We start from the raw sequence: 27926 nt of genomic DNA, 5'->3' as shown, positions 1-27926 counted from the left end.
AAAAGACTTGACAAATACTTAACAAACACACACACACACACACACACACACACATATATATATAATGCTTGTTAACTATTTAGATTACCTTGTTAGGCCCCAAACATATATATATTTGTAATATTTAATATTCAGGGACACATTTATATATAGAGAGTCAGAAACGACTAGCACGCATGTGCGGGGGAACCTTTACCTTTACCTATGTGTGTGTGTGTGTCCCTGAATATTAAATATTACAACTCTTTAGACCCAGATGTTCATTTAAAATATTAATTTGAACCCCAACAATTTAGCATTGAGCCTTTCTAAAGGAAAAGAATACATTTACACTAATTTTGTCTCCATTTTAAGCCTCTTCCCCTCTGAAATCCTCTTTCCCAATTTGCATGATGAACAAAATTAAGGATGAGTTTGTGAGACAGAGCTATAGAATATGTGAAGAATCCTTGAGCCTTTACCTGTGGTCTCTGAATCTTGTACAGAAGATGTTATGCAATGATTATGCATACCATATGCACATGTATGAGATATGAAGATCCAGCAAGGAAACTGCACAAATCATTCATACATAGCCCAATGCTAACTTTACATCACATATGCAGTAGTTCCGAGAACATACACAATTGGAATAGAGTAGAGTAGAGCAGAGCAGAGCAGAGCAGAGCAGAGCAGAACACAACATTGCTGGAAGGGACCTTGGACTTCTTCTAGTCCAGCCCCCTGCTCAAGCAGGAGAACCTGTACCATCTCAGACAGGTGATTGTCCAGTCTCTTCTTGAAAAATTCCAGTGATGGAGTGCCCACAATTTCTGGGGATAAACTATTCCACTGGTTGATTGTCCTCACTGTCAGGAAGTTTCTCCTTAATTCCAGGTTGCTTCTCTCTTTGATCAGTTTCCAAACATTGTTTCTCATTCTTCCCTCTGGTGCTCTGGTGAATAACTTGGCTCCCTCTGCCTTGTGGCAGCCCCTAGATACCGGAATACTGCTATCATGTCTCCCCTATTTCTTCTTTTCTTTGGACTAGCCAAACTCAAGTCCTGCAGCAGTTCTTTGTATGTTTTGTTCTCCAGGCCTTAGATTATCTTAGTTGCCCTTCTCTGAATTTTTTCCAAACTCTCAACATCTTTTTTGTGATATGATGACCAAAATTGGCTGCAGTATTTGAGGTGTGGTCTTACTAGAGCTTTGTAAGGTGGTACTAATACTTTGTGTGATCTTGATTCTATGCCTCTGTTTATACAGCCCACGATTGTATTAGCTTTTTTGGTTGCTGCTGCACAATATGCTTTACTAATCAGTGTGCCATTTTAAGTAGATTATGAACAGACTTTTTTTCTTTGCTTGCTTGACCATCCACATACTAGTATAAAGCAAAATATGACTGGCCAAACTATAGCTTATCTGAAAACATCATCGGACATAAATTAAGAATGAAGGGGAATGTACATATCCCAGGATAATGTTACAGGATCTAATCTGGGTCAGTCACCACCTCTGGTCCACCACTTATGTCCCAGATTGGATCCTACACTATTAATTAACTTCATTAGGATTGCTATCTTACTTTCCCCCAATACTACCCAACTATGAATGTTCCCTAGATGTTATTTCCAGTTTTTATACCCCTTCCATTTTTATGCATTAATTCCCTTTCTACTATAAGGAAGTAAAGCCATGTTTGCTTGAAAGTTAAATTCCTTGGTCTTTGACTCAAGTCTTGTGAGCTTTGTCCAAAGCACCAAAGACAAAACAAAAAAAATTATATTTTTCCAGCTATAAGATTAGTTAATGCCATGTTAACCTCAACCATTTATTTCTGTATAGTTTAACAACTTTTTTTTCTTTACTTTTCCTATGGTTAATGTGGTTAATGTGATGCTATGGAACAAATAGTATTTTGGAAGGATTATCTAATTATTTCTCCATAATTTAGATTACAAAAATTATTAAGGAATTTGAAGATGTATTGTATTATCAATTTTCTTTGTCTCTGGTATTTTGGTATTTACAGTGATGAAGCTCCAGGCAGTCAGTTGGTTACAGATAAGTTTCATATTGACTGGGATTCTGTGCTTGTCAACTCTGATAATGTTGTCATAGCTCAGTTTGATGGAAGAGGAAGTGGATTTCAAGGACTCAAGATTTTGCAAGAGGTTCACCGTTCACTAGGATCAGTGGAAGTGAAGGATCAGATAGCAGCAGTAGAGTACGTATGTGCCAAATTTTATCCATTTTTTAAAAAAATTTTGTTATGACAGATAGAAATGCATTATGTTTTATATCTGCACTGTATTGAGTTAATGGAATTCATGCACTGTTTAAGAGGAATAAAGATCAATATAGCATCAAATCTGCTTTTAGATTTAATCTAACTCAGGGGTGTCAAACTCGCCACGTCATGTGACATGTTGCAACCTATCGTGACTTTTTTGCCATTGCCGGCAATGGGGTGGGCGTGGTTTTACTATGATGCATTGGGCCCGCAGGCAGCAGTTTGACACTCCTGGTCTGACTAGTCTACAGTAACTAATTGACATTTTTACTAGAAAAGTATTGCATGATATGGAATGCATTCCAGATGTTGTATATTACTGAAATACAATAAACTACTTGTAAATCCTATAGGTATAATGAATAGATGATCTATTATCAAACATATGATATTGGTCCTGCTGCTGATTTATTGTTAGTTGTGATCGCTGTCCTTTGACAATTTTTTTTTATTTTTTAAAACATACATGAGTATTAGCCCTAGTCCTGCATACAGAAATATGAATTGAATAATTACATGTGATTTAAAAACAGTGGTTACACATTTCTGGCGAAGGTTGTTGAGAGTGTGGTGGCGCATCAGCTCCCTCTGTTCCTGGAGGAAACTGATTATCTGGACCCGTACCAATCGGGTTTCAGGCCCGGACACAGCACGGAGACGGCATTGGTCGCGCTGGTGAATGATCTCTGGAGGGCTAGGGACAGGGGTTGCTCCTCTGTCCTGGTCCTATTAGATCTCTCAGCGGCTTTCGATACCATCGACCATGGTATCCTGCTGCGGCGTCTCAGGGGGTTGGGAGTGGGAGGCACCGTTCTACGGTGGTTCTCCTCCTACCTCCAGGGCCGCTCGCAGTCGGTGTTGACAGGAGGGCAGAGATCCGCCCCGAGGTCTCTCATTTGTGGAGTTCCTCAGGGGTCGGTTCTCTCGCCTCTCCTGTTCAACATCTACATGAAGCCGCTGGGCGAGATCATTCGTGGTTTTGGGGTGGGGTATCACCAGTACGCTGATGATACCCAACTTTTTCTTTCCACCCCGAACCAACCCAGTGATGCCCTCTCCGTGATGTCCCGGTGCCTGGAGGCGGTTCAGGTCTGGATGGGGAGAAACAGGCTTCGTCTCAATCCCGCCAAGACTGAGTGGCTGTGCATATCGGCGTCTCGGGTTAACCATGTTATTCCACCTCTAACGATGGGGGGTGAGGTGTTACCCCCCGTTGATAGGGCTCGCAACTTGGGCGTCCTCCTGGATTCACGGCTCAATTTTGAAGATCATATAGGAGCCCTGACCAGGGGGGCTTTTGCACAGGTTCGCCTGGTGCGCCAGTTGCGTCCCTATTTGGACCGAGACGCCCTACGCACAGTCACTCATGCGCTTGTGACCTCCCGTTTGGACTACTGTAACGCTCTCTACATGGGGCTGCCCTTGAAGACCACTCGGAGGCTTCAACTGGTGCAGAATGCGGCCGCGCGAGTTGTAATGGGGGTTTCCTGATACTCCCATGTAACACCTCTACTCCGCGAGCTGCATTGGCTTCCGGTTGCCCTCCGGGTGAAATTCAAGGTGCTGGTTATCACCTATAAAGCCCTACATGGCCTGGGTCCGGGTTATTTGAGGGAACACCTGCTGCCGGCATCAAACGCCCTTCGCCCAGTGCGCTCCCACAGGGAGGGTCTACTCAGGGTTCCGCCGGTGAGAGATTGCCGGCGGGTGACACCCAGGGATAGGGCCTTCTCGGTGGGAGCGCCTGCCCTCTGGAACCAGCTGCCGGTGGAGCTGAGGACTGCCCCCGACCTCCGATCATTCCGCCGGGGCCTGAAGACCTGGCTCTTCGAGCTCTCGGGCCCAGACTGAGGAGGAAATTTTAATTTGGGGTTTTTTAACTGACTACAGGGTTAATTTAATATTTTTTAATTGGGTTTTTAATTTTTGTATTTTGGATTTTTAATTCCCTGTAAACCGCCCTGAGTCCTCAGGGAATAGGGCGGTATATAAATATAACTAAATAAATAAATAAATAAATAAATTTCTGCACTATAGGCACTCTCTTCACCTGTCAAACTTAATTTTTGGATTTATCATAGCCAGCCTTATATTAAGTAGTCCCTTATTACACCTTCTCAATTCCAAGACATTCCTTGGAGGACAGAATACATGCAAAGCATTTAGCAGGTTTGATCTTTAAACTAACCTCCTGCCTCAGATGTTGTGAAGGGGGTGTACCATTTGCAGTGTTAAAAAAAGTAGGATTAATTTGCCAAGTAATCTTGTTCTCTGTCCCAAGGGATTATGAGCATGGACTGCACCAGGAGAATACTAATATCAAAAAAGCTCTTTTGTGCTTGCTACAGGGAGAACCTAAGCAGATTCAAACAGTGCATGCTAGCTTAATTCTAGCTTAATAAAACATATGAATACACCCAATGTACTGCAATACGTTATGGTTTTATTATATTTTAATTGAATCCCATGCTGGGATAGTCATTGCAGTTACCTAGGGTCAAAATAGCTATTTAATTATTTTTTTAAAAAAAATCTTTCCATGCCATATCTGATTAATGTCTTATATGAGGGGATTCACAGTTTTGAAGATAACAACAATTTAGCAGTCTAATTCAATCAAGAAGTACTTTGTACTCCAGTGCAGCAGGGAGAAAAGTAGGTGGATAGGCAGAAGACAGACAAGTAGACAAACACATTTTTTTTCATACAGGAAAAAAAAAACATTGCTCAAGCGTGATTTTCTTTTTGTAATATACCCTCTCTATTACAGATACTTGCTGAAGCAATCATTTATTGATGGTAACAGACTGAGCATCTTTGGAAAGGTAATTTTATTAAATGAACAAGATGTTGCAATCTGTCAATAGAATGTGATACATTTCTGAAGCTTTTACCATTTATTTATTTGATTAGCTTCAAGTAATTATAGGAAAAAACAATTTTGGTGATACTCTGCTTTTAATTTCAAGTTTTCTTAAATGAATCTAATTATTTGGATTAATTTAGTCTGAATTTGGCACAAAATCTACTTGAGAATCCTGGTTCAAAATATCAGGAAACAAATGCCAGACAGGGATGGGAAGTGTTATGTTTGGTTTTGGCTATCTTAGCAGATTTCTGTACTAACAACTATACATACTTTATGTTGTCGCTGTGTGCTATAAAGGTCAGATTCTAAAAAACTGTTTTTAGAAAGTAATGGGATTTCTGGAAGAAGAAAAGGCAGATTGAACACAGCTCTGAAAAAAAATGGAGCCAATGAATACAGAGTCATGAGACAACCAGCTCTTGGAAACTCTCCAGACAAAATGAGGATGTGAGGTTGTCATACATGCTCCAAATAGTTGCTCCTCATGAGAAGCCTACAAGACAGTGTGGTCTCCAGTGGGTTTTGAGCTTCAGAGACAAGGAGATAGCAATCTTGCTCAAACCGTGATTGGTGCTGTTGTGTAGCCAGTTCTTTGGAGGCAATAAGCGAGATGAGAGGTTGCAAACAGGAACAGAATTGAAACAGAGGCTTCTGTGCAGCTACTTATACAGTTGGCCACTAGGCGGTGGCCACTAGGTTTAAAGGAACCCATTCCCATTTCAAATCATCCAATGATCTTCTTGGAGACAGCAAGTCTGGCTAGTCAGTGACTGTTACACAGACACACCATTTCAGCAACATTAAGCAGCTTTCAAACAGATGCATGAAACAGTTCAAGTAAAATCCCAATACATTACACCCTTCCCCCCTAGAATGTACATACATTATTTAAGAATATAATCTTGTAAATATTGTGGTGGTCTACACAACCATTCAGAACACCTGGGGGATCCAGGCAACTCCCGGTCTACCAGCTTGCCCGCCGGACTGGGTAGACCAGGGCTCTTAAGTTCACATGAGTCAGATTGACTCGAGTTCCTTTGGCTGGCCATTCCTGGTCAGCCCAAACCAAAGCTTGCTGTGTCAGCAAGGCTGCTGCCTTGTTCAGGTTGACTTTCCCCGTCAGAAGACCCATGTTGCACTCCCGGACTGAGTCCATCTATGGCCACCTCCCCATTGTATTGACTGACTGAGTCCTCAGAGTGTGTGAACTGCTCTGTTAGGCTGCTGGTTGCCGGCTCTAGTTGCAGACCCGTTGTGAGGTCCTTGCTTTGTGGCCGTTCTGCAAAACACTTCCTCAGCTGATCAATATGGCGGCAAACAACTTGCCCCCCCATCCATAGCCACCTCATAAGAAAGAACTCCCAAAATTTTAACAATTTTACCCAGCACCCACAAGTTCCCATGCCCATAGTTCCGAGCCCACACCCCATCACCCACTTGCAACCCCCTTGGAGCCTTTGGGCATGCAGTGTCTGTTGCTACCCACTCAGTCTTCTCTCTCAGCGAAGCTCTGCTGGGCTCTTGCCTGTTGCTGTGCAAGGCTTAGTGTGCTGGCAAAGCAAAAAATCAGCCAGCCTATGGTGCCAATCCCCAGTCACAATGTGCTTGAGTGACTCCTTTGTCATACGCACCATACGTTCAGCCTGCCCGTTAGTCAAGGGGTGAAAGGGAGCCAAGTTTGCATGCCTTATGAGGTTAGTCCTCAAGAAGGCCAAAAATTTTGCTGCTGTGAACTGGGCCCCGTTGTCCGAGACTACGACATCCGGCAGCCCGTGTGTGGCAAAAAGCTTCCTAAGCACCTGGATGGACCTAGCGGTAGTCATAGTAGATATAGGAATTACTTCCAACCATTTAGATTGGCTGTCGACCACTATCAAAAACAGCTGTCCCTGGAAGGGCCCAGCGAAGTCAGTGTGAATCCTTGACCACAGTGTATGAGTCTCCTCCCACCGGTGGACAGGGTCCTGTGGCATTTCTGGTCTGCACTGTTGACACGTGTAACACCTGTGTACTTGGGCTTTGATAGCCTTATCTAACCCTGGCCCCCATAGGTAGCTCTGTGCCAATGCCTTCATCCGGACTATGCCTGGGTGGCCCTCATGCAGAGACTGAAGCACACGGTGCCTTAATGAACTGGGGACAATAACCCTGCTCCTCCATAAGATGCAGCCTTTGTGAGCTGAAAGCTCATGTCTACATGTGAAATATCTCTGGAACTCTGGTCCAGGGCTATTTTCAAGCCACCCGGTGTGAATCCAAGACAACACTCTACTTAAAACCTTGTCTGCGGCAGTTTCCGCAGCTACATCCCCAGCATGGAGGGGAAACTCAGGCAAATCCTGAATTGACAAGATGCAAGCTGCTGGAGCCAGATCAGGCTCCACATGTGGCAATGGCAACCTGCTAAGGCCGTCTGTGTGGTCCATGTCTTTGCCGAGTTTGTGAACCATCCTGTAGCTGTAGGCTGACATGAAAATGGACCATCTTAAAATTCTAGGGGACAGTATTTGAGGCATCTGCCTATCTGTGGTAAATAACACCAACAAGGGCTTGTGGTTAGTGAACACTGTGAACTTCCTGCCATACAAGTAATCATGGAATTTCTTCAACCCGGCCACGATGGCCAGGGCCTCTTTGTCAATCTGAGCATAATTGCGCTGAGGACAATGTCCTTGAGTAGTAGGCAATGGGGACTTGAGTCCCATCACTAGACAAGTGTCTTAGAACAGCCCCCATCTCATAAGGGGATGCGTCACACGCAACGCATACAGGTAATGTTTCATTAAAGTGTGTAAGTACTGAATTTGAGGACAGTAGTGACTTTACTGCCTTAAAGTTATTTTTGTGAACCTTGGTCCACTTCCAAGGGTTGTTCTGGTATAACGGCTCTGTCACTGTTAGGCAGGTATGCATGGTAAAAATTCAGGAGACCCAGGAATGCCTGGAGCTCTCCCTTGGATCTGGGGCTTGGTTCCAGCTGAATTTCCTTCAGCTTGGACTCCGCATGATGAATGTCTTCAGCATCAATACGGAATCCCAAGAACTCAGTGGAAGAGACCCTAATTTTACAGTTGTCCCTTTTCAGTTTGAGCCCTGCTGTGCGGAACCGTTGAAGGATGGCTTTGAGCCTCCTTGCAAGGTCAGTGGACTCACCAGCAATGAGCACACTGTCAAAATAGGGGCAGACCCCTGAACTGCCCTTGAGCATACACTCCATAACTCCCTGGAAGATTTCTGGGGCTATGCTAACCTCAAATTGAAGGCATTTGACCTTAAAAGCCCCCTATGTTTCACAATTGTTTGTGCAGCTGCTGCGGCCTCATCCACAGGTAACTGCTGATAGGCCTGTGCCAAATCTAACTTAGCAAACACAGTACCGGCTTGCAGCAATGCCAAAATGTGGCTAATGACTGGCACCGGGTATGCATGCTGCTGTAGTGCCCGATTAATGGTGCACTTGTAATCAGCGCAAATCCTGACCTCCCTGGTGGCCTTAAGTGGCATGACAATGGGAGTTTCCCATTCACCCCTATCTATGGGCTGTAGTACCCCCTGGCTGACTAGCTTGTCCAGCTCTGAATCGATTTTGTGTTTTAGTGCAAATGGCACTCTACAGGGCTTGATCCTAATAGGCGTTATAGCAGGATCAAGCTTAAAGGGTATTGGAGGGCCCTTGTAGTCTCCCAGGCTTGTGTCAAAAACATCTGCAAATTCCTCACATACTGACACCAAGTTTGCCGCTTGTGTCCGGTGGGTCCCGGTTATTTGAATGCCCAGTGCATCAAACCAATCAAGCCCTATTAAGCTTGTTCTCTGGCCCTCCACCACAATCACATCTAGGGTCCCTGAAGTCCCATTGAATTTGATGGCCAAGGTGGCCTTGCCTTTGCCGGCTACTCGGGAATTCTGGAAGTCAGTTAGAATGATGTCAGATGTCCTAAGCTTGGACCATCTCTTGCTGCAGTTGCACACGAACCGGAAAGTTTCCAGGGAAATAATGGATACAGCTGAACCAGTGTCCAGTTCCATCCTGCAAGGAATGCCTTGCAGCTCGATGTGAAGGCGAAGTTTTGGTTTAAGGGGTGGTGAGCTCCAGTGCGGCAAATGCTCTGGTGACTAGAGCAGAACCCTATGCTGCCCTGGGGCCCTGTTACCTTTCCTGATTGGGTTGTCTGACTGGCGGTCCTTCTGGCGACCTCTACAGATGGCTGCGATGTGGCCGGATTTCCTGCAGGCCAAACACGTGGCTGTCCAGAATTGGCAGTTCACTCAGTGGTGGCGGCTGCCACAGCCCAAACACGAAAGGAAGGGAACTGCCTTGTAAGGGGGCTTCAGTTCCTTCTCTTGGTGCCGTTGAATCTTGTCTCAATGCAGCGATGAATTCTGTGACCATCTCGCCGGGTTGTATTCGTTGTTCGAAGGCATGCTATCACTGATAGCTTTGGTTGGAAATGGTCACCGAGCCATTTCTTCAGGTCTGCGTAAGTAACGGACTCCAGCTATGCCGGTGTGACTAAGTTCTCCACGATGTCGAACGTTGCAGGCCAGCAGACACAGAGAAGTGTTGCAGCCTTCAGGCCATCTTCCGTGACTTGGTTTGCACGGAGGTAGTTCTCTACTCTTGAAATGTAGGACGACCATCTCTCTGGGGTGAGTGATGTCAAATTCCTTGAGCTTTCTGACCTTCTACGTAGTATGAAGTTTTCATGGCTCGGGTCTCGCGTTGCCTCTTGCTGCTGCTTCTTTGTAGGCCCTGGGACTGGACCACAGGGTGGGTGGTCGCTAGCGTGGCTTGCTAGGCCAACCGAGGAGGGGGAACACAGTCCCTGCCAGGCGTTGTGCTGACCTCACCCCATGTTGTGTATGTAAATAGTTAGCAATAAGCCATAGAAGATATTGCAAACACTGTGCAGCTTTGCAAGGTTTAAAGCGGGAAAATAAGGTGCAATCATTGGACGCCACAACCAAGGAGCGGGAAAACAGACAGTTTGTATTGGTTACAGTTCAAACGCTTTCTCTATAAAAGGGTTGCAACATTTGACATTTGACAGTTGACTTTGTGTATTCAATAAACTCGTTCAGTGTTAACCACTCTGAGTCCTCGTCAATTCGAACCAAACAACTGGCGACGAAGGTGGGATTGACAGAAGACCAGAGATTAGGAAGAATTGTCGTGAAGGCGGCAAAGTCTGAGCGAGTCACAGTCAACCGAGCGGCCGCGGCAGAATAGGAAAAAAATTCTCCGAATGGCGCAAATCGGGTCATTGAAGGAATTTGACCCTAACTTCCCCGAAGATTGGGAAGAATATATTGGTCAGGTCGAAGGATTCCTGTTAGTGAACGGAATCACCGACGACCGAAAAAAAGCGGCGGCACTTTTGACAATTTGCGGCACACCGGTCTACAGAGTCGCTGTCGGGCTGTGCCAGCCACAACCAGTCTCCAGCGTGCCCTATGCCGACCTCCTTGCAAAACTAAAGGTGCACTTTACTCCCCGAAGGTCCGAACTTTTTTGGCGGCGCATCTTCGAGAAGAGAAATCAGAGACCGGGGGAATCCATACAGAAATTCGTCGCTGCCGTTAGGGAAGCCGCAGTTCGTTGCAAATACGATAATTTAGAAATTAGGATTCGGGACAGAGTTGTGCTAGGCTTACGCGATGAACAATTACAAAACAGAATAATCGCCAAACCTACTGGCGATTTACAGGAAGTGCTCGACGAACTCCTAACGTATGAGTCTACCGGGTATCGCGACCCCCCCCCGCAGTAGCATGGCGACAGCACCTGAAATTAACCAAGAGGGCTATGTGGACTGCGGGGAGGTGGATCAGCAGTGGGAGGAAGAGATCGCCGAAGTCTCCAGGCGATTTGGGAAGATGGCACCCAGACAACTTAGAAGCGAAGGGCCCGAACCCGGCCGCCGGCAACAACCCGCAACACCGCAGAGACCACCGACCGGGGCACAACGACCGTGGCGGGACACCGCAACCAGACCGCGCGACAACGACACCCAGAACCGATGCGGCAGCTGTGGCGGCAACCATCCCCGCGCTTCCTGCCGATTCCGCACCGCCAAGTGCAGGGCTTGTGGCAAGACCGGCCACATCCAGGCCATCTGCAGAAACCGCGTCCGGGACTCCCGTCTGAATGAAGTCGATGTGTGGCCAGAGGGTAAGGTAACCCCCAATGCTAGTGGCAAGGAGACCCCTAGATCCCGGGCGAAAATTTCAACCCCAGGGGAGGTGGCCCGAGTCAATCGGAAAAGGCAGGGAAGGGGGCACAATTTTCCGGACGGAAAATTAAAAATCACAGTCCTTCTGCAAGGGGTTCCTTGCAGAATGGAAATCGACTCTGGGGCTTCAGTGTCGATAATTTCCACTGAAACCCTGAAAAAAATTGAACAACTAAGTGGAAAAAGAATTCCACTTAGCCCAACAAATATTCAATTAATGGACTTCCAAAAAAGTCCAATAATCGTAAAGGGAAAGACCAGCCTTAGAGTTAATTTTAAGGGATTTAAGGGGGTCTTAGATGTGGTAGTTACGGAGGGGAATAGGACTAGCTTAATAGGGCTTAATTGGTTTCCTGCCCTGGGAATTTGGATAGGGGGAATAAATTCTGTGATTAAAAATAAGACCCTCGAATCCGTCTGCAAAGAATTTGCAGACGTATTCGATGGATCTCTAGGCAAGTACAAAGGGCCCCCCATTAATTTTAACCTAGACCCCTCAGTAAATCCAATCAGGCTAAAGGCCCGGAGGGTACCTTTTGCCTTAAAAGAAAAAATCGAGGCCGAGCTCGACCGGCTTGTAGGCCTCGGAGTTTTAGAACCCGTTGAGGGCGGTTTATGGGAGACGCCGATCGTCACACCCCTCAAACCCAATGGGGATGTGAGGATCTGCGCCGACTATAAAGCGACCCTCAACATTGGAATGAAAAAGCATGCTTACCCGGTCCCGACGGTGAAGCAGGTCCTCGCCACGATCCAGGACGCCGCCATCTTCGCCAAGCTCGACTTGGCGCATGCGTACTTACAGTTGACTGTTTCCAAAGAGGCTGCAGAGGCGCAAACAATTGTTACCCACAAGGGGGCGTTCCGAGTCCACAGACTGCAATTTGGGATTGCAGCTGCTCCAGGCATCTTCCAAGAAGTGATGGAGAGGACCTTAAAGGGCATACCTGGAGTATGCCCTTACTTTGATGATGTCCTAATAGCTGGAAAAGATGAAGGAATGTTAGTAGAGCGGCTGGAACAGGTACTGGGTAGATTTAGAAAGGCTGGATTAAAATTAAAAAAGGAAAAATGTAGCATAGGGGTTAAATCCACTGATTTTTTGGGGTTCAGGATTGACAAAAGCGGGGTCCACCCTACCCCTGAAAAAATTAAAGCAATAAAAGGGGCTCCTGAACCAAGGAACAAGGCTGAGCTACAGGCCTTCCTAGGCTTGGTAAATTTTTATCACACTTTTGTGCCACATAAGGCTGCCATTGCAGAACCACTGCACAGGCTTTTAGATAAGAAGACCCCTTGGCATTGGCAAGACAAGCACAAAGTGAGTTTCCAGACCTTAAAAGATATCCTTTCCAGTAGCTCAACTGTAACCCACTTTATAGAAAATAGACCAATCTACCTGGCGTGCGATGCTTCGCCTTATGGCGTCGGGGCAGTAATCAGCCATTTAGACACCCAGGGAATGCAAAGACCCATTGCTTACTACTCCCGCACACTAACCAAGGCAGAGCGGAACTATGCTCAAATTGACCGGGAAGCTTTAGCCATAGTGGCAGGAGTTAAAAAGTTCCACGACTACCTGTATGGCAGGAACTTTACAATTCTGACAGACCACAAACCCCTGCTGGGACTGTTTACCACAGATAAACAGACTCCCCAAATTATGTCTCCCAGGATGCTGAGATGGTCCATTTTCCTCTCAGCATATTCATTTTCCCTCCAATACCGACCAGGTAAAGACATGGGTCATGCAGACGCTCTTAGCAGATTGCCCCTTAGCACAACAGAGGAGGACCCTGCCCCAGTGGGACAAGTAATGTCCCTACAAGATATTCCTGATCTGCCCCTAACTGCTAAAGACATAGCGGAGGCAACCAATAAGGACCCCATCTTAAGGAGAGTAATGGCCTGGGTCATGAGCGGTTGGCCCAACGCCAACCCAGACGTAAAATACAGTCCATTTTTCCGAAGGAAGGATGAACTATCAGTTCATATGGGTTGCTTACTTTGGGGAACTCGTGTAGTAATCCCAGGAATCCACAAATCAGCTATTCTATTTGAATTGCATGAAGGACACCCTGGAATAGTAAGGATGAAGGCCTTAGCTAGGAGTCACTTGTGGTGGCCAGGATTGGACCAAGACATTGAGGAATGCGTTGCCAATTGCCATCTGTGCCAACGTTCCAGGCCTGAACAACAACACATCCGCACACATAAATGGGAGCTAGCTAGGAATCCTTGGTCCAGGATTCATATTGACTTCGCTGGACCTTTCCAGGGGTTAACGTTCCTTGTAGTGGTCGACAGCTACTCTAGATGGCTAGAAGTAGTACCGGTCAGTTCAGTAACGGCAGGCAGAACAATACAGGCATTAAGGGGCCTCTTTGCCACTCATGGGTTGCCGGATTTAATAGTGTCTGATAACGGGCCACAATTCACATCTATTGAATTTCAGGATTTCCTCAAGGCCAACTCGATTAAGCATAAGACTTCTGCACCCTTCCACCCCTCCACCAACGGATTGGCTGAAAGGAACGTGAGGACCACGAAGGACGCGCTTAAAAGAATTATTCGAGGTGACTGGCATCAGAGACTAGCTGAGTTCTTGTTGGCTCAACACACAACCCCTTGTTCGGCTACAGGGAAAAGTCCAGCTGAAATGAGGTGGGGAAGAAAAATCTTGACCAAGTTGGACAGACTACACCCCGACCGACTCCAACCAAACATTGAATTTGACATTCCTAACAGAACATTTGAAGTGGGGGACTTGATTTGGGCCAGGAACTACGCCCAAGGGGATAAGTGGATTCCTGGGGTGGTAACTGAAATCTTAGGTCCCTTATCATACATCATTGAGGGGGAAGGGAATAGGGTCTGTAAAAGACACATAGACCAGCTGAGGAAAAGATCTAGTGGGTGTGTGCCAGCTGAGGGGGACCAAAGCTCAGTTAGGGCAAACAGTACAGATAACATTAGGCCTGAAAGTGGTGTAGTGGTGGGGCAAGATGACATATTTCCAGATGCCCATCAACAACAATTCAGTCCAATTGATTGGGAAATACCCCTGCGAAGTAGGCCAGTGACAACTGAATCCCAAACACAACCTAATACACAAGGCAGTACATCTGAAGCCAGTAACCCTGAGCCCAGGTCCAGTAGTAACCAGCATAGTAACCAGCAGCCAAGCAGTCAACCAGGAAAAAGGGTCCCTAGCAGCCAAAGTAACAGATACCCTTCTAGAATACATAGGCCACCAAAATACCTAATGGACTTTGTAAAGAAATGACACCAACTGGGGGGTAAGGGGTGTTGTGTATGTAAATAGTTAGCAATAAGCCATAGAAGATATTGCAAACACTGTGCAGCTTTGCAAGGTTTAAAGCGGGAAAATAAGGTGCAATCATTGGACGCCACAACCAAGGAGCGGGAAAACAGACAGTTTGTATTGGTTACAGTTCAAACGCTTTCTCTATAAAAGGGTTGCAACATTTGACATTTGACAGTTGACTTTGTGTATTCAATAAACTCGTTCAGTGTTAACCACTCTGAGTCCTCGTCAATTCGAACCAAACACCCCATAGTGACTTTCAGCTCTTTCAAAGAAGCAGCATCCCACCTTCGTCTCCAGTGTTGTGTAGCCGGTACTTTGGAGGCAGTAAGCGAGATGAGAGGTTGCAAATAGGAACATTGCTTTATTGAGGCAACAGGAACAGAACTGAAACAGAGGCTTCTGCTCAGCTACTTATACAGTTGGCCACTAGGCAGCGGCCAATAGGTTTAAAGGAACCCATTCCCGCTCCAAATCATCCAATGATCTTCTTGGAGAAAGCAAATCTGGCTAGTCAGTGACCATTACACAGACTCAGCAATTCAGCAACCTTAAGCAGCATTCAAACAAACACATGAAACAGTTCAAGTAAAATCCCAATACATTACAGGTGACTTTAAAAGTACACTATGTTCACATATTTCCTTTTCTAATCACATTTGTAAATTTCTTTTTATCTACTTTTCAGCTTTTAGAAATCTTTGGATCACCAAATCTGAAAAGACAGTGTTAGTCTGCCTTCAGCCCCTAATGAAAGAACATTTTAACATACAAGCTTTTTGTTTGTTTGTTTGTTTGTTTGTTTGTTTGTTTTAAAAAGCGTTGATTAAAACTTTGGTTTTTGAAAGATGAATTTAAGATTTTGGAATTAATTATAAATAATGTTTCCCATGGGAAGGACCCAGGGGGGCGAAAGCCCTAATAAGCAGGCATATACATAGAATGAAGGCTATTGCTAAGCACATTTGATTTGTGCTTAGATTGTAAGCTGCCCTGAGTCTTCGGAGAAGGGCGGGATATAATTGGGATTAAAATAAAAATAAAATAAAATAAAACAAATGATTTTGTTAGGATATTTTTTTTAAAAAAAATAAGATATTAAAAAGACACTTGAGGGAACTAATGATTTCAATTAAAGGAGAAGAGAACACATAAATTTGTCTGACAGTTACAGAATGATGCAAAATCTGGAAATTTTGAAGGATATCTTTTTGAAAAATGGAATCAGTAATTAATATTAACAATGTCAACAATAATATCTGCCTCTATGGATCGACAGCATCTAAAAAATGAAATGGAAGAGGAGCAAATATTACAAAATTCTTTGTAATTTATTAAAATGTTTTTTGTCTTGTCTTTTTAAACTGCTCTGAATAATTATGTTCTACTTTCTACATATTTGAAGATCACTATCCTGGATTTTTCTACAGGCCTTCAACCATTCCTCTTTTTTTCTTTTAATTCCCTTTAAGCTGTTTATCCTACTGATTGTTCTCCCTTGAACATGGTCCAGTTTGTCAGTGTCATTCTTAAAATGTAATGCCCTGAACTGCATGCAGTATTTTAGTTGTGACCTTACTAATGCAGATTAAAAAGAAATTACAACTTGTTTGGATAGCAATATTGCACTAGTACTCTTGGTGAAACCTAGAATTGAATTAGTATTTCGTTTTGTTTGAAGGGTTTCATTCATTCAAGCTATGATTCATCAACACATATAAATCACTTTTACATGAATTTCTCTTTAGTATTTTCCCCTCAGTCCTAAATTTATACTTTTGATTCTTTTTTTTTCTTATGTAGAAATTTGCATTTGTATATGTTTCTTTTTAGTTTCTACCTATTCTTCCCAACTTTCAAAATCCCTTTCCATCTTGATAGGGTACTGTAAAGTATATCTTACTAACTATGCAGAGCCAAAAGTAAAACCTTGATTAAAGGCATTCAACTCTATTTTCCAGATTAATATGTAACTCAGACCCAGCAAGACCAGATGGCTTTGGATATTTGGTCCTCCCAGTTCTGGGCATTTTCCATTTTAGCTGTGAATAGGGTCACACTGCTCTGATTGAGACTTGTGCAAAAGCAGGTGGCAGTTACTGATCAAAAGGCTTTTGCACAGATTGAGCTAGTGTATCAGTTGTGCCCATTTCTGGATCAAGAGGCTCTCCCTATAGTCACTCATGTTATGATCAACTTGTGATTAGATTATTGTAGCATGTTTTTGATCCAGAAACTACAGCTAGTTCAGAATGTAGCAGCATGAGCAATGATAAACAAGCCTCATTAGACCCATGTAATACCTCTGCTATGAAGTTGTGTTAGTTTCCAATTGGCTTCTGGGTGCAATTCAGGATGCTGGTTATTACCTATAAAGCCCTACATGGCATAGGAATCACCTTTCTCCTATAGTGTCTGCCTCTTCCAGATCCCATCAGTTAAATGGCACTCTTGAAATAGACTTCAATATTGTGGCACCTGTTCTTTGGAGCAATACCTGTTCAGAGACCTGTATGCTACTCATCTTGCCTTCCTTCCATGCAATCTCTGAAAAATTGGTTGTGTCCCCAGGCATAGAGCTAAATTGGCTGAGCTAAATTGGTTCATTTTAATGGTGGGTACAATGGAGTTAAGTTGTGTGTTTTGATGGTTTCCCTCCCCATGTCTATTATAAGTGGTTCTTGAATTATAACCATCCATTAACGACAGCAGTTTCCAGTCAAAATTGCCATTTAAGCTGAGAACTATTTGAATGTTTTATGCTTTGTTTTGTGTTATTTTATATTTTTTATTATATTTTATTGATTGTTTAAAAGGGACGCGGTGGCTCAGTGAGTTAGGACGCTGAGCTTGTCGATCAGAAGGTTGGCAGTTTGGCGGGTTGAATCCCGAGTGCCGCATAGCAGAGTGAGCGCCTGTTACTCGTCCCAGCTTCTGCCAACCTAGCAGTTCGAAAGCACATAAAAAATGCAAGTAGAAAAACAGGGACCACTACGGTGGGAAGGTAACAGCGTTCCGTGCGCCTTTGGTGTCTAGTCATGCTGGCCACATGACCACGGAGACGTCCTCAGACAAGCGCTGGCTCTTCGGCTTTGAAACGGAGATGAGCACCGGCCCCTAGAGTCGGAAACGACTAGCACACATGTGCGGAGGAACCTTTACCTTTTACCTTTTATTGATTGTTTAGAATGACAATCTTTAGTGCTTAGTAAACAGTGTGTTGTCTGGGTTCATATACTTAACAACAGTGAATAGTAGTTAATTTCTATACTTTCATAATCAACATATTAACTAGAAATACTTTTCCTTGGTCCTCTCTTTTTCCAATAGGTTCTCCTTTTACCAACATTAAGCAAATATAGTTCTTAATACTGTCAATACATACAGATTTAAATGTAAACATTTTTCTAATATTTAACAATGACATCAGTATGTAATGTCTTTTCTAATCAGCTTATTTTGCACTTGCATTTGCAACTGTATGTAAATGTATAGTGATGTAAATCACTATAGGTCCTGTTTTCAGAACTCTTATTTAAGCTTAGTTTCCCCTCAGTAGTCAAAACTATTGCTATTGCTATTGCTAAGCACATTGGTTTGTGCTTAAATTGTAAGCCGCCCTGAGTCTTCGGAGAAGGGCGGGATATAAATGGGATTAAAATAAATAAAAAAAAACATTTCTTGTCAAGTTATATTTTTCTCAAAATTGATTACAGGTAAATATCCAAAATATTACATATGTTTAAATCATCCCAATATGTTTACATTTCCCATATCATAAAAAAGAAAGAAAAAAGAAAGAAATACTATACTACTTATAGATCACATTTCTCTTACTGTAAAATCCTTTCATTTCCAAGATTTAACTATTGTTTTAACTATATTTAGACAAATGTTTGGTCATATGATATTCCATCTGGTATGTCAAGCCATCTCTCTTAAATCGAGTTCTCGCCTGTTCTTATTTAAGCTTAGGTTCCCTTCAGTATTCAGAACATTTCTTATCAGTTATAATTTTTCCCAAGTTGATTACAATTGAATATCCATTATTTTATATTTTATTGTGTTTTTAGGCTGTGATGCTAGCAGATTCTTATGCGTGTCATACGGCCAGATACTGTATATCATGAATAAATGAATACAAACAAAATATTTCAGCAAATTTTAATGGCAATGTTTACAAGTATTAAAAACACATAGAACCCCACAATATATAACTATTGGTACCCTGCGCAGTTCAGACTGTATATATGTGCATAGGCAGCATTTTTCAGGGTTACCTTAAAGTTGCTGCATCTTTTCCCAGGATCAGCCATTGTCCACAAACAATCTTTAGAATTGAGGGGAGCCCTTAAGCTCTATGTGTACCTGTGTGCATCCAGAATCACACTCTTTATAGCCCCAATACAGAGGATTTGGGCAATTACATTTCCTTTGGTATTTTGTACAAAATTAATGGCTTGGAAAAATGTAGCAGTACTTTGCTATTCAATGTCCTATTAAATTCATATTTTACATGCATAGTCACTTACAGCCCAATGTGCTCTAAGTATAAACCCCTTTTTCTACCATCTGTGCATGATATCCTTAGTTAGTCTGTCATTTGTTCTATGTTGTTGCCTCTGGCATAAATAGATGAGCCAGACAAATGATTTCATTTTTAGCAAAAAAAGATTTTTTTTTACTGCCATGTGATTGTATCTCAGTTTCTCAACCTTCACCACCAAGTTCTCAGATGCTGATATTTACTTCTTTAAGTTATAAGAGGGGGAAGTGTACTCTTTATGTCCTTCTTATTTACAGCTCATTCAATGATTACAACTCTGTTCTTGTTCCTTCTTCACCTACAGTGTTTCCCTGAAAATAAGCCCTAGCTTGATTTCTATCCATGCGCCTAATATAAGCCTGACCCCCAAAATAAGCCCTAGTTAAGATCCCGCCCACTCCATCCCACCATCTGGTTGCATGATGTGGGGAGAGGCGCATGCATAAAAATCAAGCTAAGGCGGGGCTAGGGGGGATGGGGCTGCGCCATGCTCCCTCTTACCTCAGACCGCTGCAGCTAGGCCTCCCACGCTCCAATACCTGCCATGCCTTGCCACGGTGGCACCGACAGTCCTGTCCAGCAGGAGCCCTCATGGCCTGCACCGGCTCAATTCTATGGCCACTCGTGCCCATTGCCCTCCAGCCCCTGTTTCGTCGGCAGTGACCTGCCTAGTTAAATGGATTGTCCTAGTCATATTTAAGGTTGGATTAAGCTCACTCTGCTCTGAATTTCCATGTACAACTTTAGCAACCCAATAGCATCATAGTTCTATGAATCAAAAGCAAGAGGCATGTGATTATTGTTTCAGTAGCACTCACATATTTGTGGTGATATATTGATACTGTCAAGGAGGAAAATGAATGAGGTTAAATACCTTTACAAAGGATTTTTTTTCATTTCCACTTTCCTGTTTTTTTGCTTCCTACCAGTAGGCTGCTGAAGGAAAGAGATTATTTTGCTCACTGGTACAAAGTTTTGAAATTAGACTGAGGGCTGTATGACCATTTCTGATTGCCTAAACAGGATTTATCAAGAGCAGCTTTGATGTTGAACATGATAACAGCAGCACGGTTACTGGTGGGACAATATTGGAAGAAGGATAGTTTGCCCACTATAGAAGAATGGGTGTTTAAAGTTTCGAATCTTGCAGAAATGTCTAAGATTTCTGCTTATTTGAAAGATCATTCACAGGAAAGATATATTTCAGTTTGGAGGAGATGGATAAATTATATTCAGAACAAAAAGTTCTGACTAAAAAGTTCCATTTAGCTTATGAGTAGATTTTATTGGGATATTGTTATTGGTACTTTGTTGGTAGTTATGTTAAAGGGGAGTTAAAGCACATTATGAATTTGGTTAATTGTATATTATGCATAATTTTATTTAGAATATGATTATTGTAACTATAATCCTGTATTTAGCTCTGGGAAGTGGGGGGGGGAAGTGGGCGGGTTTGGGGTGGGAGGGATTTGGGGATATATTGTAAAATTTTGTTTTTGTAAAACTATTTAATTAAAAAAATAAAAAAATAAAAAAGAGCAGCTTTGTAGTACTCTACATTAATGAAAATGATTAAAGAGCTATAGTAATTTCTCTTGTGTATGTTTAATAATGGTGTACAAGCATTTCAGTAGCATGCAGAATATTATTGGACGTTCTTCAAACTGTATACTGAAGCAAAGCATCTTCTGCCATTTTTTAAAAATCAACTTTTGATCTATGCCTACAGAAGCATAAGAGAAAGCATAGAAATAGATATAAAAGCTGTGGACATGTATAAGAAAGAATAGTCTTATCAAGGCAATAATGAGCACATTATAACTCACATCAGTTATTTCCTAGGGTTATGGAGGTTACCTTGCATCAATGATTCTGAAGTCCAACGAAAATCTTTTCAAGTGTGGAGCTGTGATTGCACCAATTACAGACATGCGACTGTATGGTGAGTGCATTGTGTCATTCTGTTTGTTCCTCAGATAGCTCGTTTTCCCTTTCTTTATTACAACTGAGACACTATATAATATAATGAATGTAGGCAGTTCATTCAGAAAGCCCCTACTTAAAAAAAAGCACAATCAGGTTTAGCATAAATAAATAAATCTGCATTTAAAATGGGGTAGTGCCCTTAGTGCATTTCCACTTTTCCACATCACATACCAATGGCTGCCCCATAACAAAGCCAGATGTAATCAAGATTTCTGCATGTTGCTCCCCGCGTTGCCTGCTGATTGGATGGATTTCTTTCAGAAGGCTTCAAATGGGATCATGCTGGATAATGAGCCAGAAGATTTTGTTTTCTGCTAAGGATAGTCTGCATCTCATCTCCACTGGGTTCCGTAGCAGAGCTTAAATATAATTGGCCATTCGTGTTAGTACGTTCCTCCAAAAGCAATTTAATAGCTATTAAGTTTTCCTATTTCCTATATACAGCATCTGCCTTTTCAGAAAGATACCTGGGCAATCCATTTAAGGAAGAAAATGCTTACCAAGTGAGTAAGAGATACTGTGGTTCTAGATGGGGTGCCAGAGGTAATTGAAATGCAGATCAATCACAGATGGTGCATGTTTTCTTCTTTCCAAAAGGCATCCAGCGTATTACACAATATTCATGGCTTTAAGGAAGGAAATTTGTTAATCGTCCATGGGACAGCGGATAGTGAGTATTTCCACAAAAGCACTTTCCTAGTTGCCATTGGTCTTCTGCAGATGTTTAGTAAAGGATAAGCATGAGGCACATTTCTGAGGGTATGGAAGCTTTATAATATTTGGTTTTGCCTGCCCTTAAAGATCCCATTCTAAGGCTCCTTTGACACGTTCCTATCCAAACAAGTGAACATTGCTGTTTGGTAACCCTCTGTAGCTGTTGGGACCAATTTTTTAAAACTTTATGAAATGCAGTGCCTTTGTTGGAAGGCAACATGCATAAATAACTGTTCAACATCAAAATTTAATCATCACTTAAATTATTCCTGTTCTGCCACTGGCAAATTGTGTAAGGTGGAACAAAGATATACCTTTTGTAGTACCAAATTGACCTTCTTGATACGTACATAAAGCTAGATTATTGAAATTTCCTAATTAAGATAGGCTACCTTTTTTCATGGTTTCCATTCAGCCATGTAAGACTGTTTACAAAATAAATCTTTGAACCGACTTCTATGTTACTATTTCCTCTTTGCTCTTTTTCTTTGGGCTGCATAGCTTGTAGTCATATTCATTACCTATTATAGCTTGTGTGCCCATTACAGGCCTGCTTCAGGCCTGGTAAGATTGACATTTCCATATCTCACAGGAATTCTGTGGGAGGGAGTCATCAAAAGATCATTGCCTTCCACTTCTATATGTTTTCTCTGTATTCATGCTTCAGACATTCTTTCCTTACATAAGAGGAGATTACAATAAAAACGCAGTATGTGAAATGGATGAAATTTAATGCTTAGTGTAAGATATATAAATAATATATGGATAGCTAAGCTTCTTCTCGTGCATTTGGTGAGGGTGCCTGGCTGTAGCTTTGAAGTGAGCTTTTCTATTATTATTATTTTTCCTTTGTGGCTGAAGTGGCTGCCTTACCTGGTAGCACTGCTCAAACTAAACAAGTGCTTAGGCACTCCAGGCAGGAGAGTTGAAAAGTGCATAATACATTTGGAAATTGTTGAATATAGCATTGATGTAAAAAAAATAGCAGCCTTTTTCATTTATAGAAGTCCACAGTTGTGAAACAAAACAAAAATTCACAATATTTGTTTTCCTAATATTTAATTTAATTTAATTTAATAATTTGATTTTATATACCACCCTTCTCCCGATAATAGAGGATAGATAAGAAAAATATATCTGCTGCATTTTACCAAGGGGATTTTCACAAAGATAGCTTAGTTTCTTAAATTATGTCCCTAAGAGAAAATTGGAAATTACAAATTAAAAAAGGGAGGGAGGGAGGGAGGGAGGGAGGGAGAAAGGAAGGAAGGAGTCTTTGATTCTTAATTTTCTATATTCATCATTTTTCATGCTAAATACATGCTTTCTTTACCATTCAGCTAGAACCATGTTTGAGCTTTCAGTACACGGGAAGTATTTTAGTTTTATTAAATATATTAACTGACATTCATGTTAAATATTAAGCAAAGCTGTGGTTTACACAAATAGGCACTTTCCATCAATAATGTGCAGATCCACATGATAATAAAAATATTAAAAAGTAAAGGAAGTTTGTTATTGATATACTATATTGCATTTTTTAATACATGGCCCAAGTCACTCAAACACAGCCCAGGCAATTCAAAAGGTTGGACAACCACTCTCTGTATGATTGTAAAGAACATTTTACAATGTTTAATAGTGTTTCCAAAAGAACATCTCAGAAATTGGTAGAAATCTGATAACAGTAAAACAAAAGGGAATATTCGTTTAATAATTAGGTTACATTTCAAAATTCAGAACCAACTTATCTTTATTGTAATTGCATATGTCAGCACTTACACACTCAAAATTTTCTGAACCTTGCCAATATCTGAGAAATAATACCTCTGTTATACAATAACCTTCAGTATTTTTTATACACACAATATCAGAATAGCAATGTGGTTGAAGTACAGCTATTTTACCTGCAGTTTGAATAGATGTGCCATATAAATATACACTAGTACAGGCCTTTTCAACCAGTAGTACGGGTACCACCTGTGGTACATTGGCACCTGGCAGGTGGTACGCACCCATCCTAGAAAAGTGGTAGCGGAGGAGGGGAATGAGCTGAACCAGTGGCAGCACCGCATGAGCCTGAGCGAGAGACGGCTGGAGCTGCAGGGTTGTCAGGGCTCAGTGAAAGCACCAGGATCAGGACTTCTTCAGGGCTGTCAGGGATCAATAGAAGCACCAGGATCAGTGCCAGGCTCCAGCTGGAGCTCAGCACTAATCCTGGGACTTCTGAGCCCAGAAGAAGCACTGATCCACTGGAATGTTGCAGCATCTCCAGGGTCTTGTGATTTACATTCAGATGCTTGCCAACTGATTCATATTTATGATGGTCACAGTGTCCCAGGGTCATGTGAAGTGACCAAAACCTGCTGCAACCACCCAGAAGACGGGGGGAATAAAAACCAAACACCCCACCCACCCCACCCCCACTGCCAATCCTCAACAGAAATGCTCACAAAAATGAACAACTCAGACAGGAGGAAGAGCACCGCCAGGTGGGCAGACAGGTGTGTTGCTCGGCTGTGGCTTAGGGGGCACTTTTTTCAGTGCCATTGTAACTTCGAACAGTCACTAAGCGAAATGTTGTAAGTCACTTTTTTCCTTTTTTTTGGGGGGTCACCAAGTTTTTGACACCTTGCTAGGCAACTGGTGGTAGTCGGATGTTGCCATATCCTAAAAGTGGTACAATGGGTGAAAAGGTTGAAAAGCCTTGCACTAGTACATGCCTGGGAATAAGTCCTGTTGAATTAGAAGATTTTAGTACACAACAGATATGGAAAGGATTGCATTGCAGATTGTCTAAAGAACCTCACAAATCCATTAACTATCTAAATTTTCAATCAACTAAACCCCCAAAGAGATACACAATGTAAATGAGGAGAAATGAATTTATGACATGCACAGTACTTACAATCACTCTGCTGTACTTTTCTTATAAAATCAAAAATCTAACATTTCTAGGAAAGAGTATTTTCTTATACTTAACAGAAAAAGCATTTTCACTAAAATCTTTACATTGAGCTAATCTGCAGAAACTGTTTGATATGAATAATGCCTTTCACTAATACTTGGATGTTATTGTCCCACAGCTAAAGTCCATTTTCAGCACTCAGCAGAATTAATTAAACATCTAATAAAAGCTGGAGTGAATTATACTATGCAGGTATGTAATATTTAGGAATGTCATAGCTTATGCATCTTTTTAGATTTAGAAGATTTCTTATGCTCTTTGTTGCATGTATTTACAATACATCTTGGCTGTGTATCTATATATTCCTATCTATAACTTAAACAACTTTGAGAATTTTACTCAAAATAGACCCAATAGAGGAGAAAGAAAAAAAAGGAATAATTTAAGTAATAGTAAGAGCAGAATATAAATTATAAAATGTATAATATTTAGTTTTTACCACAGTTTGTATCATAATTAATATTGAAATAGCCTTATACCATACTTTTTAAACTTGAAATATTTGCCCACATAATATTAATACTGTATATTTTTCATCAAAATATTTTCTAAGACAGATCTGAGACGTGAACAGAATATAATGAGAAATGTTGTATTAATGGACTTCTGCTTATGTGATGATGGGTGTAGTACATAGAGGCAGAAATGTTAAACTGAACACTGAAAGCAACATACGGCAGTTGCCTATTGCCTGCAAGACCTCTAAATCTGTCACAGATCCAGCAGTAGAATTGTACACAGATTTGTTAAAAATCAGACTTTCCTGAAACCAAATTGTATTTGAGCTGAACACCCATTGCTGTTTGAAATTTTTAATTATTTGGTATACTGTCTTTAACATTTAGAGAGACAGTGGTATTTCCCCATGAATTACAACATAAGCTATGGCTAAGGACTACAGTTATTTTCACCAATGCTTGAAAGAAACCATTTATTTCCCTTAAAACTTGAAAATTTAAGAAAGAAAAGCCATTTTAAACAAAAAAACATTTAAAAAATCTTAAATACTAGAACTGTTTTGTGCATGCTGTAAAACGATGGTGTAAATCAGAGCTGGGCATTTTACAGCCCCCAGGCCACATCCAGCCCTTTGGCCATCTCTGTCCTGTCCATGTGAAGTCAATTGGAAATTAGAAATCAAGTGTAAGTAAGTGTGCCATGGGGAGATGGGAGAAGAAGCTGAGTGGGGTTCGGTTCTGCACCATCCCCCCTCCGTGCTCCTTCATTTGGCTAATGGCTGTGGAAGGGCGAGGAGAGAAAGCTTTTTTCTGCATCTGCAGGGCACTCCTTCCCTCACCTGGGCCAGCTGAGGAGTTGAGGTGATGGAGTTTGAGGACATCAAATCAGGTGCATTGGTTCGTCCTCCATAATAGTCCCATTTTTCACATGGCCCCTTGGGAAAATTACACCCCTGGTTTAAACTATAAAATAAAATATATTTCACTTTTGAAATTTAGATGTTTTCAGTGAATCCACAGTATTGTCAGATGCATTTATTCTGTGATGATACAAATACATTAAAAAAAAAACTTCTCAGTCGGTTTTTAAAATCTATTTATTTTTAATTTTTAGATCTATCCAGACGAAGGTCATTACATTACATCAGACAAGAGTAAATATCACCTTTATAGCACAATTCTCAACTTTTTTAGTGCTTGTTTAAAGGGAGAAACACCCATTTTACCACAGGAAGTAGAAGACGATGAATAAGGAATGGAAGACTAGGACTTGTATGAGAATCGCTACAACCATATTTAAAGTTGACTGTAAAAAAACAGATTCTTTGGGAGCCTGACGGCAGCCAAAGGTTATAGCAGCGGAGCAGCACATTTTGTGACAATGGGCTAAAAAACTGGGATTTGAATACACAAATCCATGTGTGATGAAGGAACAAATCTTATACCTTTGTGGAAGGCCAAAGGTCAGATGCAGTTTTCTGAAAGATACTAATTTTGCATAAGAGTAGAGTTAGTGCATGTTGATTTTGTTACGATTCACTGTTGGTTCAGTATGTAGTTGCTCTGTTTTATTTAGTATGCACATAACTTTTTGATTTCAGGATAATGCACACTTTCATAGGCCACTAATATTTGAAGAAGGGACCTGCAGTCTAACATTCAATTGTAATTTTAGATTAAGTGCATTTTTCCCACTGTTAAGCATCAAAATATTGGAAAAAAATGCATTTTTAGTTGACTGAAAGACACATCAGATAAGTAGACTTTAATTTTACGCTTGTTTATTGAGAGGGCTTCACCCCAAATGTCAAGCATTCGTACCAACTAAATCAGTAAGCAAAGCTGCAGTAGTATATGCTTGGACTTTATGTATATACAAGACTCCTTCCACAACAGTAACAACAACAAAAAAGCAATGTTATCTTGGATATTTTTTCAGGCTATAATTACACCTATCTGTCAATTGACATCAACAACTAAAATAATTCACCAGGTAAAAGTTGCATATTTTGAGTTACTAAGAAATGTTTGGGTTGTGCTTTTTTCTTGTATTGTTTACAGTATTTTGCTGGTTACACTCTAATTTTAGAGTACATTTCTTTGTCACTTGTAAATTAGATACATGAATATTAAATTATAGTTTCAGATAAAGAGATTTTATTAACAATGTAATGCCATAGAGTAATACTTTGCTGAGCTATTTTGTAAAGTTGTTTCTTTCCCTTTTCTACATACTGGCTGGGATTTCATTTTGAACTTCAGTGGTAGCATATTACAAAGAGCTATCTGTCAGGATTTTCTTTTGTGCTTCACAGCTGTTCATTGAGTCTGTTACAAGAATGATTTTAAACTCAGCTGAATATGTTGGAAATTATTTGTCTCCATGTAGTTTCAAGAAAGCTTCTGATAAATGATTTTTATTTTATTTTTACTTTATTTCATTTAGTTGAAAATCCTGTGGTGCATCCATGTATTTATCAAGGTGAATCACACCCTTAAAATGATGCCATGAAATAAACAAACCAGGGAACTTTGGCCATCAA

The 27926-nt window shown here is 41.6% G+C and overlaps 1 protein-coding gene across 5 annotated transcripts in view; it reads left to right on the top strand.

Moving 5' to 3' along the window:
- The window catches only part of DPP10 (dipeptidyl peptidase like 10), a 382740-nt gene extending 355046 nt beyond the window's left edge, over positions 1 to 27694 (top strand). For 3 of the 5 annotated variants that reach the window (XM_083366998.1, XM_083366995.1, XM_083366997.1), the window contains exons 20-26: positions 2018 to 2212; positions 5049 to 5103; positions 21100 to 21199; positions 21688 to 21746; positions 21841 to 21913; positions 25044 to 25117; positions 26498 to 27694. In XM_083366998.1, coding sequence (XP_083223124.1) covers positions 2018 to 2212; positions 5049 to 5103; positions 21100 to 21199; positions 21688 to 21746; positions 21841 to 21913; positions 25044 to 25117; positions 26498 to 26635 — 694 coding nt within the window. In that variant the 3' untranslated portion in view covers positions 26636 to 27694. Of the gene's footprint in view, positions 1 to 2017; positions 2217 to 5048; positions 5104 to 21099; positions 21200 to 21687; positions 21747 to 21840; positions 21914 to 25043; positions 25118 to 26497 lie in introns of those variants that run through there. The other 2 variants (XM_083366996.1, XR_014493003.1) reach the window with 2 other exon arrangements.
- Positions 27695 to 27926: the final 232 nt, after the last annotated feature.

The sequence above is a fragment of the Vipera ursinii genome (assembly GCF_947247035.1).
Source record: "Vipera ursinii genome assembly, chromosome: 1".
NCBI classification, from domain to species: Eukaryota; Metazoa; Chordata; class Lepidosauria; order Squamata; family Viperidae; genus Vipera; species Vipera ursinii.
Note: the sequence above shows the minus strand (reverse complement) of the source record. Positions and strands in the feature narration are given on the sequence as shown.